The sequence below is a fragment of the Manis pentadactyla genome, chromosome 7, assembly GCF_030020395.1.
Source record: "Manis pentadactyla isolate mManPen7 chromosome 7, mManPen7.hap1, whole genome shotgun sequence".
Classification (NCBI taxonomy): domain Eukaryota; kingdom Metazoa; phylum Chordata; class Mammalia; order Pholidota; family Manidae; genus Manis; species Manis pentadactyla.
Genome location: NC_080025.1, coordinates 77,949,195 through 77,964,585, shown reverse-complemented (window position 1 = coordinate 77,964,585; position 15,391 = coordinate 77,949,195). Strand labels below are relative to the sequence as shown.

Below are 15,391 nucleotides of genomic sequence, written 5' to 3'. Positions count from 1 at the left end.
AGTAATAAATTATTTATCTTGAGTTATTAACTATAGAACAGAAATGATACAACTTTAAATTGCAATTTCATAAATTCATATTATTCATGGTCTTATAATGATTGTTTTATATTTTCATGTCAAAATTAAAGAAAAAGAAAAATAACTGAATACAATCCTACCTGACATACTCTATGGATTCCAAAGTCTCCTTTGATCCAAAAGTAGGAGAAATGCCCATACCCTGTCTGAAATAGATATGCAGCAACCAGAACCCGAATGTGCATGTACACAGGCAAAAACTATTGACAAAAACAAATAGGTAAAATATATGTTGTCAATAACTATACCTTGAATTATCCTAACCAGAAGATTTAACCAAGACAATGGATCATCATTAACACTTGGCATTCACTCAATGAAAAGATTTATCCTTAGAAGTTAGGCATTATTAACATGTTAAAAAAAAAATGCAGACTCTAATTGGAATCAGACAGACCTAGGTTCAAATTCTGTTTCTGCCACTTACTAGCTTTGTGACTTTAAGTTTGAGTTTTCTAAACTGCAAAATGACAGTCACCTTCCTCCTCAAAGGGTTCTTGTGAAGAATGAGTTAATAAATATGAAGAATTAAATATATACCTATAATTATTAATCAGAACACAAGATCATTCTATACTTCACATTTGCCCAATGAGATGAAAACAAAACCAAAATTCCACATTTTTTGCCTCCTTATAGACTTCAAATTTGCAAATAAAATTGTCACATGACTACCTCCAATACATATTTAGCAAAAAATAGATATTTAAAAAACATACAAACATAATTTAGAAATATTATTTCCCTCCGACTCATTTTAGTTTTACAGTCCTATATCAATGTTGCATTATGACCAAGACCCTTAAAATCACTTAACATGGTTTTTAAGAGCATTACATCTTCACTTCTAAATTGAATGAAATATAACATATTTCTAATCTATATTCTATAGGAGTCACTGGAAATACTGCCTCATTTTTAAGTCTTAATTCTCATAACCATCATTTCACCTGTCTTCATGAGCTCCACAACATAACTAGTGCACTATTTTTTTTTTAATGATCTTTAAAACACTTGCTTGTTCAGTGAGACATTCAACCCTTGCAATTTTAAGGCCATTCTTTTAGGGATAAATATTAAATCTAGGCCAAACTTTTTTGGCTTGTATTTTATAGACTCATCCAATCATCTCTGTAATTATCCAGGATTAACATTCCTTATGGCCACTTTAGGTTAACCTAATAACCATATTTTGCTTATTCAAATCCTATTCTTTACAGCTCTTCAAAATTTTCATTTTTACTCTCAGATGTGTCTTCCCCAAGTGATACTTTGTAGGATAAAATAAAACAATTAAATAGACACCTTAAATAGATTTTATAAGGCCTTGAATGTATGCATCCTGTGTATATATCCTTGAACACATCTTTTTCTTTCCCCGAGAGATAATATTTTTTCTGGAATGAAAAAAGCCCTGAATTTATAATAGGTCATGAATTCTTCAACCTAGTCTCTTTTCTGGCCAAATTCACATTCTGTCCCCTAAACGGGTTCTTCTTGTGTTCCCTGTCACCTTTCCTTTGTTTACCTACTTTTATCCTACCTCCTATTCTTCTCCTAACCATATTTTGCTTATTCAAATCCTAGTCTTTACAGCCCTGTTCAAATTTTCCCATTTTTACTCTCAGATGAACATCAGTTTTCTTCCTCTGAGTTCTATATATCAAACAGAATTTTTATTTATTGCCCATTATCATTACTTCTTTTTAAATATTTCATCATTAAATCAGGAATTTCCATTGAAGGTATAACATATTAGAATCACAGGGATAAAAGTGGAAAATATAATTAAAATAATTTCCATATTTATCTAATCTAAACCTGTCTTTATCTGTCTTTACTTCATTCTTCAATACACTCTAAAATATTCCCTACATGTATTTGAGTACATACTAATAGCAGAAAACATATAAATTTCCAAGGCAATCCATTCCATTTACAGACGGTCATTAGCTGCTGCTATAAAGATCCTTTTCATGAAAAGTTGAAAATCTAATTCCATATCAAAGCTACCAACTTCAGCCCTCTAGGGCAGTGCTGTGCAACAGAAATAAAATGCTAGCCAGCCACATAGTAAATTTTTAATATGGGTACCAGAACACTTAAAACATTAAAAGAATCAAGTGAAACTAATTTAATGAATACATTTTACTTAACTCAATATATCCAAAATATTATCATTCTAGTAGGTAATGAGGTATTTCTATTCTTTTTTATATACTAAGTTTTTGAACTTAGCATGCATTTACCAAAATTAACCATATTTAATCTGGTATGTATTTCACATTTACAGCACATCTCAATTCCAACTAGCAACATTTCAGGTGCTCAAGAGCCATATGCAGGCTGGTGGTACCATAATGAAGAGTCTAGCTCTAGAGCCAGATGCATGTGTTTAATCATTTTTACATCTGAAAGTTCTACAAGTATTTGTAAACAATGTCAAACCTTGGCTAACCATTCCCAATGACTTTAATCACTGTCCATAAAACATGCTTACAAGCCCCTTTAAGGCTGGGGCTAGGCCTACAAAGTTGGAACTTTGTTATCACACTTAATTTAGTACAATTAAATTTACTATTGAATTTACTATTTTGTATTTACTATTTAATACAATTGCATTTAAATGAAATTAAGCACTATCACAAAAATTTGCCAAGTTCCTGACAGTGTTCGATTATTACAAATATCATATAATACTTTGAACTTTTTATTTTAAAACACTTTTGAATAGCATCTTACTACGCTGATGGACAGTGACTGTAATGGGGTATGTGGGGTGACTTGACAATAGGGGGAGTCTAGTAACCATAATGTTGTTTAAGTAATTGTACATTATGATACCAAAATAAAAAAATAATAAAAAAAACACAACACTCTGAACCAACAGAAAAGTTGCAAGTATATAGCACAACAGACACCTATATACCACGCTTACCCATTTAAAAGTATGTTTAAGACTACATATCATCCTTAAATATTTTAGCAAGTATCGTCTAAGAATAGTTTCTTATATGACCCTATTATCAAATCAGTATCATACCTAAGGTTAAATATGAATATAATATCTACTGTTTAACTCATATTCACATTTCCCTGATTATCCCAGTAATATCCTTTATGGCTTAAAAAATTTTTTTTTTAACTTAGGAACCTTGAATCAGGGATCACACACTGCATTTAGTGTCATTCCTCTTTGTTCTCATTTAATCCAAACTGTTTCTGTCTTTCATTGAGTCAAGTATTACAACGTTTTAGTATTAAAAATGTATTTGGAATTCTGATTTCATTCAAATCAATAGTTAGGCTGACTTCTGGTTCTGTTCTTTTTCTAGTCCCACAAATTTTCCCTGAAGACCTTTCATCAGGTCCGTTCATGGAAGTTATTTATAAACTCTCAAAGGAAAAAATTTCCACAACGGAACACAGAAGTCATCTACTGTGTTTTTGGGAGAGTACGCCTAACTTGCTGTGCTCTCCATATTAAGTTCACAGTTTTATCCATATTTATATAAATCATATTATAAAAGAATGTTTATACCAACAATTACAATCTGCCAGAGCATCTGGATTATTTTAATAATTCTCTAATTTTTGTATGCAGTTTCTATTTTAGTATTAAAATACTGCACAACTAAAGTTTGACATATTTACTCAAAAAACATTAAGAAAAGGCAATTAAGATAACTGTGGCAGTTAAAAGGAGTTTTTAATTAGGATATTCCCTCAAATATCCAAGAATCAAATCCCAAAATGAAGTCCCACTATTAGCATGTTATATATAACCCATACTAATAACACTTTACTGATGTAGGTACAGGTAATTTTTAACCACAAAGTCCTACATAACAGAAAAGGGATAATGTTAATTAATCATAACAAATGATCTGTTAATGAAAAGTATGTCCTCCCAGAACGGGGATTTTTTTTTTTATTGTAATTTAGAATGTATGGGGGCATGTAGTATAAGATGTATTAGAATGTTAGCTTGGTAGATGATTATAATAGAATGCATCCAAATTCTTTCTGGAACCACTGAATTGAGGAATTTAAACTGCCATTAATTTTTTCTGATTTTTTTAACAGAAGAATCACCCTTTAATATGTCAGCAATTAGTTATGTCTCTAAGTGGCATTTCTTAATACAAAACCCTTTCCCCCCTCAAATTAACCTAGTCTTTATTCATATGTAAAAGATATTTCCAGGATTCAACATTTGTCTCTACTTACTTTTAAGAGATTCTGCCAAATTTATCATACAAATTCTGAACTGAGCTTATACACTCAGTCTTACTCGCTTCATCTCTCCTTATCTTGGATCTGTTTTATTGTCTTGGCTCTTCTCTATCTGAATTCACAAGGTCCCCTTCAGCTGCAGTGTCAGACGAATTTCACTGCTACCACAAACATACCTACCCTATTTTAGTAAGAACAATACTTTATTCCTCTGTCTTCTGCCCTTCAAACAGACTATTCATAAAATTACCAAAAATTTTTGAAAATAATAAAGAGACTTAATGAAGAATAACACTATTTTCAATTGTTAGAGATATCTGAAAAACCTCAGTTTTGTTTACCTTCTTAAATACTGGTATGGAGATTTCAAAATACTCCTTTCTGGGCAACACTCCCTTCTTATCTCAATTTATCATTGATTCAGATACTTTTTACAGATACGTGCTTTAAATAAGGAAATAAAGCAATAAAAAACAACTCAGTAATTCCCAAATTATGAATGAGTTTAAAAAATTTTTAATTTCTAAACCCTTTGCTATTAAGTGTAACCTACAAAGTTTCTTAATAACTTCAGTTGTTCAATAGGATGACATAAAATAACACCCCTGGCTAATCAGCTGTTTCTACTACATTAAAATTATGGCCAAGTATTACAAATAAATTATTGTCTTCTCTTTTAAAAAATTTTATTTTGCTTTTAAAACTATACATTTTTAGAGTCAGGAGAAGGAAGAGTAGGAAACAAGAAGGGTCTCTAAAAGTAGATAATATGAAACACAAAAGATTTGGTGCCCTTAAAGAAACATTAAAGTAACATTATTTTCTATATTTTCTGAATTTAATTTCAAAATACTTACTGTACTTGCTCCAGAGATATGATAAATCAAGATCACTAGTTGCATCCAGCCTTTCCATTCATCTGTTTGTTCTCTATTTAATACTTTAGTCTGGGTAAAAGAACCAAATTTCTGTTTTAATTCATCATGAAGGTATTATTTGGACAGTACATATTAAGTATGATAAAATTTTTCTTATAGGATATAAAGCTAATAGTTCTGTCAAAAGAGACTTGGGGGAAAAACAGTTAAAGATCATCTTTTTATTTTTTGATAAAAGATATAAATCTACTCAAAATATAGTATCAACTTGAAAACTAATATAAACTAAAAGAGATTTTTAAACATTTGATACTTATAGCTTTATATTAAGATTACATTTAAATTATGACAGATGTGTGTGTAAATCTAAAAAATGACATTCTGTAATTTCCTTTAAGAAAATCTTAGAATTTCAGTTAGAAAAGATCTTATAGTTTTCTTACACTTTATTGTGAAAAAAAGCTCTATTATTATGGTTTAATTTCTTTGGGATATTCTCATTGGGGATGAAAAACTGATTAATCATCTTCAGATATTTTTTACAATTCAATAAATCATGTCTTATAAAGGAGCTACACTAATACTTTGAGTAATTGAAGCAATCCAAATATAGGAAACTCAGAATATTGTGAGCAGTGCCACATTATTATGTAAGTTCTAATTTGTGTGTATATATGTCTGTATAAATATGTAAGTATAAAATGTTTGTGCAGATAGGCATTTATTATTTATATTTTTAATTATGTTTTTTACTTTATAAAATATAATAATGTCTCATGTTGGATATTATTCCAAAAAACTGGGAACACTTTCCCTTTCTTCATCCTCAAGCAAAGTAACAGTAAGTCATGACATCTTTTTAACAGATCATCATTTACCAACTTTTCAACAATCTTCATATGACTCTTTGAACTGCCTTCAAACTGCTTCAAAAAAGCAACAGTTTAGAGTCCACTAAGTGAAGTACAATCACAATACTTCTTTGTCCTTTTCTATATACATGTTTGTATATTCTGACATGAGAAATGACATTATTTCTTTAACCTGAGTTTGCAATGAGCTAAGAAGGACAATGTAAGCTAAAACAAAAATGATTCTTACCTCTTTAGTATTTTCATTGTAAAATACTCCCAAAACCAAGATGTAGATAATTGGAATAAAGAAAGTTGAATGTGTATAAAATTTGTTTTCTTTCATAAATAAATTTGCACGGTCACACATATAGAAATAAGCCATAATCAGGCCAAGTTTGCAGAAAGACTGTAAAAGTATTTCTAATGGAGACATGGGAGTATTGATAATGTTTTTCTTTTCCTCTCCGCTTTCCAAATCAGTACATGGCTTATTCTTCCGATGAGCGTTACGATGAATAATATAAAAGATTAAATATCCGATAATAGATAAAGTGAAAAAACAAGCAGCTAGCTTCTGTGTGAGAGTAAGAGGAGGCCGAGGTTGACAACAGGAACCATCTACAGGCTTCAAAATCTTATTGCAATACACGTTCATAAGAATCATTGCACTCTGTGAACAAATCAAGTTATTTGGTTATTATCTTGTCACTAATGTATTTCACATTAGATTTTCTCTTGTGAATATTACCGACTTTTCAGCACTAAAGAAACCAAAATGCTTTTTTGTACTTTGTGCTACCATTTCCCCAAACTCATGCAAATATGGTATTCCTTCATTCTTGCTCAGGGTTTTTAAAATTTCTTGGGCTATGATCCATAATGAAAAATTCATTTTATAGTATGATCCAGAACACATATATGAGAAACAATATCTATCCTTCCTACTTGGAAATACACTCTGACATTTTTCTATTCTACTCTTAAGAAACAAAAGACATAAACAAAAAAAATGATTTCATGTCTGCTAATGGCCCATGATCTTTGGTTAAAAAATACTGACAGATGTCAAAAACCAAAGAATTTAAATTAGCAGGCTTTCAATACAGAAGATACCAGGATTCTTAAGATATCTTGAGTCCCAGTCTATAGATGTGAAAAAAGAATGTAAAATTACTCCCATCAAAAAATAATTCTTAGCTAACAACATTTGTAATATGCCTTTCATCTGTTTTACAGTTTATGGACCACTTAGATTTTTAAAGCTCTAAGATTTCTAATGTTAAATAAAATGTGGAATCTTTAACATGGTTTCATTATAGTAAAAACAGTCTAGGCAAGCTGTCAAGATTCTGTGCAGTTGAAGATTCATTCAATTCTAGTTTTATAAAAACTTAATAATTTAGGCATCTTTGAAATTCTAAGATTATTATATTACTTATGCCTAAGCATTCCAAGTACTCAACTATTTAGAAAACCTCATCTTTTAGTCCTGAGACTTCAGGAGGTTCTGTGGCGGCACTCTTGTAAATACTAGCCTACAAACTCCAAGTTTCTTAAGCAGTTCCACAGGGTTCTCAAAGTACATGCAGAACCGTGTGTATACATGCAAACACATGTATTTTTTTGCAGTAGAGGAATGGAACCATTGCTTTTTATGGGATAGTCAAAGGGGTCATGTGATCCTCAAAAAGAGTTTAGAATCACTGCTTTATGAGAAAATAGTTAACTTGAATTCAGTTGTACTATATGTGAAAATTCATAATTATGTAGTCTATTTCATACTTAACCTAAAATCCCTTTCTCCCTGTACATCTAAATTTGTTCAGTATCTACTATGTACCTTGAACAATGCTTAGGGTATAAGAACTATAAAGAAATAATAAAAATAATTCTATATATTTATTAAAAATTGTGGTCTTCACAAAAGCTTATGCTTGTAAGTTTAAGGTTTAAGGCAAGGAGAAAAAAAAGCAGTAGTTTTTAAACAGGAGGGTACTGAGAACATATAAGCTCCTTACAAGACAAGGTACATTAAGAGCGATTAGCACTCAATAAATGAAGTTTCATTTCTTCCCTTCCATAATTTCTGTCTCTCTTAGAGTATACTAAACTTTCACTTATATAGTCAGCTAGGTGATTTAAAGCAAAATTATTTCTAGATGTATGTTTAAACAGAATAACTACATGTAATTAAAACTGCAATTAAATTATTTATTACCATGTTATAGTGATTCTAGCTATAACCAATTAGACCTTATAGTCTCTATCTACTGACAGACACAAGAGTACTTACAGTTTCTCTGCTTGATTCAGGAAGATGTAAGCCATCCAAAGACTCCATGATGGTTTCTTGAGCAATTAATTTGGAAACACTGAACATCTTAACATTTGATTTAGAATTTCTGGTGCTACTATTCAAAATACTGACTGCAGCTTCATTGTAGGCATCTATCTTCTCATTAGTGATCATTTTCCTATTTTCACTTAATAGATCTTCATAAACAGGATCTGCACATAAAACATTTAAAATCACACACATTAAAAAAAAATCTCTATTGGTAGAAATTACGATCATGCAAATTAGTTGATTCATTTGATATTATGTTAAAAGTTCAGATGATTCCAGGCATCTAACAATTCATTTAAATAAAGCTGGCCAAGGTTTGCAGCAGATTTCCTCCTGTTTTGCATTCAATTTTCGAATCAATCAGTATTTCCCTCAAATTCAAAGAACTTTTATTCTTCTTCTCTCATAGGTACACAGCTTTCAGGAAATGCTTTTATGTCTTCGCATGTCTTAAGAATTGGTAGTGGAAATTTAAAATTATGGAAAACTGCCTAATTTAGAGTACTAGACGACCCTTTTTTCTCCTGTCATGCTTAATTTCTAAACTTTGTTCACACAATTAGGAGGTAATATTATTGAGGATCAAGGTCTCTTATCACTTACCAAGACCTTAATAAATAATAAATAATTTTATTTTTTCTCATTTTAGTAGGAGAAAAGTTAACACTGAGTCCTTAAATAAAATGGGGATTGTGGAACAGGTTATCACTACCGTTATTATTCTGCTTAGCTTGACATTCAACTTGGAAATAATCCTAAGAGTTTCTGACAAGCAACTTGAATTGCTAAAATACCCAAGGCATTTCATATTGTGCTACACATTAAATAAAGGACATTCAATAAACTCCTGAAATGAGTTGATCTAATGTCAACTTTCTCTTACAAAATTTCATTACCAAGTATAAACTACACAGTATGAATTTAAATACATTCTGTCAATTTCAAAGTTTTTACTTTCTATGAGTCTAATATTGTAAAACAGACTTACTAATTTTTCTGTATTTCTCAATTGCAATCAAATGTAAGAAAACAAATCAGAAGAAAACACCTCATTTGCCTTTAGAGCTTATTCGCTTCATTATAATTCTACAGTCATTCTGCATGCTGAGGCTCCTTGGAGGACATTTTTGTTTATTCATTACTTATTTTTAACTAATTTATTTGTCTATTCCTTAAGCTCAGAAGAGTAAAGCAAATGACTCAAATTTATTGTAATTTTGTAACCCTTATTTCAAAATTTATTCTCATAAAGCAATAATTTTCTTTCTTGAAATAGGAGATAATAAAAATCCATGCCTCAAAATATGTACAAAATGACATTTTTTTCATTACTTATTCCTTACCTTGTAAGACCCAATAAACATCACTAGTCTTTGCCAGTTTTTCTAGAAGTGGTGCGATGGAGGTAATGTTCATTTTATATTGAGAAAGCGCTTCATTGCTACCATTGTGAATCTTGATAGACCACTAAGAAGAAATAAAAACAAAGCATTAATTCAGAATTTATCACAGGGAAATTGAAGTACATAATTTAATCTATTTTAATGAAGGTTATTATTTTAACATAATTTCCATTTTTATTCAATATTAGAATAAAACTTGGTCAAATTATTTCATGCATGAAGGCAGGTAGAAAAAGCCAATATAAAATAAGACTTTCAATTATAACACTTAAGAAGAAAGAATATAATCTTAAATATAAAATAATATTGACATTTAACACCAAATTTCCAAAGTTCATTCAGATTTTCTATTAAAATGCATCAGTCTAATTAATTACAATAGAAATAGGAATTAAAATATAAGTACAATCAAGAATTCTATTGAACACAAGCTAACTTTTTCTTAGCATGTCTTTAAGTATGAAACAAAAATCATGTAAGAATACAGATAACAACTTACTGTGGCAGCTCCTGCTACAATCACATGGGGCTTTGCAACAGAATCCTAAAGAAAGAAAAATCTTTAACAGTGTTACCTCCACTTCAAGGAATTGATGATATAAGTAACATCAGTTAATTTTTTCCTTAAATTTAAGTTCTTCTTCTTTCTCAATGTGTTTTCATTTTCTAGAGTTACTTATTGGATTCTTGTTATGACAAGCAGATATCCACTGCCTAAAGCCTTACATGGTTACATGGTTACACCGGATAGTATGAGGCTTGTAAGATTAATTCTATGATGTTCTTTAAAAAACAAAAGCACTACTAAAATCTAATATGGCCTAATATGATTCTGAATTCCAGGTAAATTGCTCAGAGTAAAGCTCTAGTATATTATGTATACTATGTATATGCAATATATATACATATATAGTTATTACGTCAGCCAATTAAAAAGTATTCATGGATGCCTACAGGATACCCTGTATAAAAGTTAAATAAATACAAGATCAGTGCCCTAAAGAAACATAATCTTGGGAAAACTGGACAACTATATGTAAGAGAATGAAACTGGATTATTGTCTAGCACTATACACAAAAGTAAACTCGAAATGGTTCAAAGACCTGAATGTAAGTCATGAAACCATATTTTTAGAAGAAAACATTGGCCAAAATCTCTTCAATAAAAGCATGAGCAATTTTTTCCTGGACACATTCCTTGGGCAAGAAAAACAAAATAAAAAATGAACATGTGAGACTAAATCAAACTAAAAAGCTTCTGTACAGCAAAGGACACCAACCGCACAACAAAAAAGGCAACCTATAATATGGGAAAATATATTTGTAAACTACTCATCCAATAAGGATTTAATATGCACAATATATAAAGAACTCATATGCCTCAACACCCCAAAACCAAATAACCTGATTTAAAAGTGGGCAGACGATATGAACAGATACTTCTCCAAAGAAGAAATACAAATGGCCAACAGGCACAAGAAAAGATGCTCTACATAGCTAATCATCAGTGGAATGCAAACCAAAACCACAATGATGTATCACCTCACAACAGTTAGGATGGCCAAAAGACAGAAATATCAAATGTTGGTGAGGATGTGGAGAAATGGGAACCTTCCTAGACTGTTGGTGGGAATATAAATTGGTGCAGCCTCTGTGGAAAGCAGTATGGAGATCCCTCAAAAAACTAAAAATAGAAATACCATTTGACCCAGTAATGCCACTTCTGGGAATTTACCTGAAGAAAACAAAATCTCTATTTAGAAAAGATATATACACCCATACGTTTATCACCACAATATTTGCAATAGCCAAGATATTGAAGCAACCTAAGTGTCCATCAGTAGATGAATGGATAAAGAAGAGGTGGTATATATACACACGATGGAATATTATTCAGCCATAAGAATAAAACAAATCCTACCATTTGCAACAACATGGATGGAGCTAGAGGGTATTATGCTCAGTGAAATAAGCCAGACGGAGAAAGAAAAGTACAAATGATTTCACTCATTTGTGGAATATAACAACAAAGCAAAACTGAAGGAACAAAACAGCAGTAGATTCACAGACACTGAGAAGTGACCAGTGGTGGGTTCAGGGGTGTAGGGGGATAAAGGCACACAATAATGTGCAATAAAATATAAGTTGGTCATGGGAATGGTAGTACAGCAAGGAGAATATACTGAATGATGCTGTAACATCTTTCTATGTTGATTCATAGTAACTGCACTAGAGAGGGTGAGGATTTAATAATTTGGGTAACTCTTGAACCACTGTGTTGTACATTTGAAACCAGTATAAGATTGTATACCAACAATACCTCAATAAAAAAAAGAAACAAAATCTTTTGGGAAAGCTAAATCCAGTTGTATTTAACAAAATAAACTGATATTATAGACAGTGCGGAAAAAAACAAGGAAAAATTTGGTACAAATCCTCACCAAATGCAAGTAACTTACTAGGTACTTTCTCTTAAATTAGCTTATTTTAATATAGATTCTTGCCACCTGTGATAGGAAGCTATTATACATCTTACAAAACAAGGATACAGACTCAGAAAGGTTTTAGGCTATTTCTGAGACCTGGAAGGGATAAAGCCAGAACTTAAGTCTTGTGACTCCTGAATTCAAAGCACTCTTTCCACAGCACCAAAGACCTGATATTACAGTCATGTGCACAAGAAACAATTAAAAACAATCAAGAAATAGAAAAAAAAAATCTTACCCATATGTAAGAACACAAATGAGTTACTGTCTCATTATAAAGGCAATACATGCTCAGTGTAGAAAACTACAAAAGTAGAGAAAAATAATAAAATTAACCTATTTCCCTTCAGAGATACTCCCATTTCCAGTCTAGTGTGCTTCAAGTTGTTATTTTAGTGAAACTTCGTCCTCATCCCTAGGTGGCTCTCTTTCTCATTTTTTACAGTGGCTATCCTAAATCTTATTTTCCTAATGCAGGCCCCTCTTGTCCTCCACACTTTCAGCATGAAGTCAAATTCTCAAACTTGATAGAGAAAGTAGAATTCATCTGGCTTGTGTGGTCTTGCCTGCTTTCCTTCATTCTTACAACTTAACCCAGCCTATCTTCTTCTAATGAGAGAGTAAAGAAAATATGTCCCTATTTCTCTTAATGGCTAATCCTTTATTCCCTTTTTACATCTGGGGCTGTATCCATAAATTAACTCCTCCAACTCTCACATGATCAATTTTGTCCTCCTTCATTCTCCTTCCTTCCCTCAGTCTACAAGTGTTAAATCATCTTTATCCTCAAAACATGTTCCTTCAACCTTGTCTCTCTCTCAAATTCTTCCCCCTCACCTCCTTAACCAACAGATTGCTTGAAAGAGCTCTGCCCTCACTATGCCAATTCTTTATCTTTCATTTATACCTCCATTAACCACATTTTGATTATAGGCTTCCCCATCCATTAAAGCTGCCCTCAGGGCCATTTGTGTACTCTGGATTGCCAAGCCCTGTAGCTTCACTCTGCCCTATCTAGTTCGTAAAGTGAAACTACTGACTATTCAGTTTTTAAAACTCTTTCCTCCCTTGTTTGTTATACTACAATCATTCTGCTTTTCCTCTTACACCTCTCATTGCCTCTTCTCAGAATCTTTTTGATAGTTCCATTCTTTTATCTCTAAAGAGAGATAGCTCTCTTCTTTAATCTCTAAACTCTATGCCTATTTAATTTCTTCCATTCAAGTAACTTCAAATATCCCTTTACTCTATAATAAGACTCCCCAAATCCATCTAAGTAGCTTGGACTTCTTAATGACTACCATTCACCTACAGAATTAAATCTCAATTGCTGGTGTCTTCATGACTTAGTCTAATTTTCTACTACTACCTCACTGTATCTCACCATTCTCTTGTTTAAAACTTTCAGTGGTTCTCCACTATCCTCAGAATAAATTCAACCCAATATCCTTATTTTTAGGAAATATACCCTGAAGTATTTAGGGGTAATAAAAAAAATGGATAAAGTAAATCTACACCCCAACAAAGAGAGCTTAGGCTATTATTCATAATCTAGTATCCGCTTGCCTCATCTCTTACCAAATATCTCCCAATAAAGCACATGAAATTAACAACCAAAACCAAACATAAATAAAGGAGCATTTTGAATTCTATCTCTAGCCATGCTAAAAGTGCCAGTGATTCCCTGAATAGACTATTCTCTACCTTCCATATATTTGCCTCTGTTTTTTCCTGCACAGAATAACCATCCTTTCTCATTCCAGGTCCTCACCTTTAAGATCACTCTTTTTTGAAAACTTTAAAAATTACATTTAGTGCCTATCCTCTGTAATCTTGATAAAACCTTATTCTTTCCTTATTTTGGCACTTGTCACATGGCTGCCTTAAGTACCTATATCTGCCACTCATTTAGCAGCTCTTCCAGAGGAAGAGTTATTTGCTAGAGTATCAACAGTTTTTAGACCAGTGCCTTGAAAATGGCATATACACATATTCTTTATCTTATCACATTAATATTATTCAGAGAAAGTCACTATCTATTAGACTGCAAATTCCTCAAGGACTTAGACTGGGGCTCACTCCTAGCCACAGTCCTAATACCAGTCCTAAAACCACAAAGCTGGCAACAATACATAAGTATATATGGATCTTTGTCTTCTCAGAATCTAGCAGCCTACCATGGAAATAGTAAAAAATAAATATACAAATGGAGGCATACACACATATTCTTTGAATAAATGAAACCAATCAACTAATCCATCTTAGGTAATTACATGGCAATCTACCTAAGTAAATTGAATCTTTTTTTTTCCTCCAATAATCATAAGGCGTTTTACAACAAAATCTAAAGCTACAAACACTAGTTTAAGCTAATTATAAGAACTGAATATCCAGATATGCAATGTATCTCCAGGTTAGTAAATATAAAGGTTTTCTGTGACCTTGCAAGACTTAAAAATTATACTGCACTGATATTTAACTGTGAATTTCTATTACTGCAATAGATATATTTTCAGGCTGAATGCACAAATATAAAACATATGTTTAAATCATTTGAAATGTATACTTAAACATTATTCTACACTTCTGGATTTTCGGAACACATCAATAAAAACAGAATGCAATTAGGTGAGATATTAGTTTACCAGGAATTGAATTCTATAAGTTGTTTGCATGTTTTGTTTTTTTTAAAACTTAAATGTATTTTGTCAGAGAAACAATGTTAGAAATGTTGACTAGGTTTCCATTGGATCCTACAAAAGCCTATTTGGTGTATAAAGGGTTACTGTACTAAATATTTACTGTGAAAAGAAGCAAAGAAAAATGCCACTGCAACACAAGTAATTAAGCAAAGCAAAGTAACAAAATTGAATATTGGTTGATCCATCCCTAAATGCAAATATCTCTGAGAAAGAATATAGGTTTAAAGGACTGACCAGGTGCTCTATGGAGACCACTGTGGAGATTCGAAAGTGGATTTGTGAGAACTGAGGGGTTTTGTGAGGTTAACAGCATGCTTTCCCTTATATCTCATTTATTTCCATGCATTATGAACCAAAATATACTAGGCTGGACTTTTGGGTGACAAATATAATGATAAAAAGGA

The 15,391-nt window shown here is 31.6% G+C and overlaps 1 protein-coding gene across 2 annotated transcripts in view; it reads right to left on the bottom strand.

The window, feature by feature from the left end:
• Positions 1 to 15,391, bottom strand: part of CASD1 (CAS1 domain containing 1) — a 44,141-nt gene that overhangs the window by 13,465 nt on the left and 15,285 nt on the right. Inside the window, exons 6-12 of one of the 2 annotated variants that reach the window (XM_036894482.2) lie at positions 12,524 to 12,589; positions 10,299 to 10,343; positions 9,740 to 9,863; positions 8,343 to 8,557; positions 6,297 to 6,719; positions 5,175 to 5,264; positions 162 to 281 (exon numbers count right to left, since the gene is read on the bottom strand). In XM_036894482.2, the coding sequence (XP_036750377.2) occupies positions 162 to 281; positions 5,175 to 5,264; positions 6,297 to 6,719; positions 8,343 to 8,557; positions 9,740 to 9,863; positions 10,299 to 10,343; positions 12,524 to 12,589 (1,083 nt within the window). The remainder of the gene's footprint in view (positions 1 to 161; positions 282 to 5,174; positions 5,265 to 6,296; positions 6,720 to 8,342; positions 8,558 to 9,739; positions 9,864 to 10,298; positions 10,344 to 12,523; positions 12,590 to 15,391) is intronic. The other variant, XM_036894484.2, reaches the window with a different exon arrangement.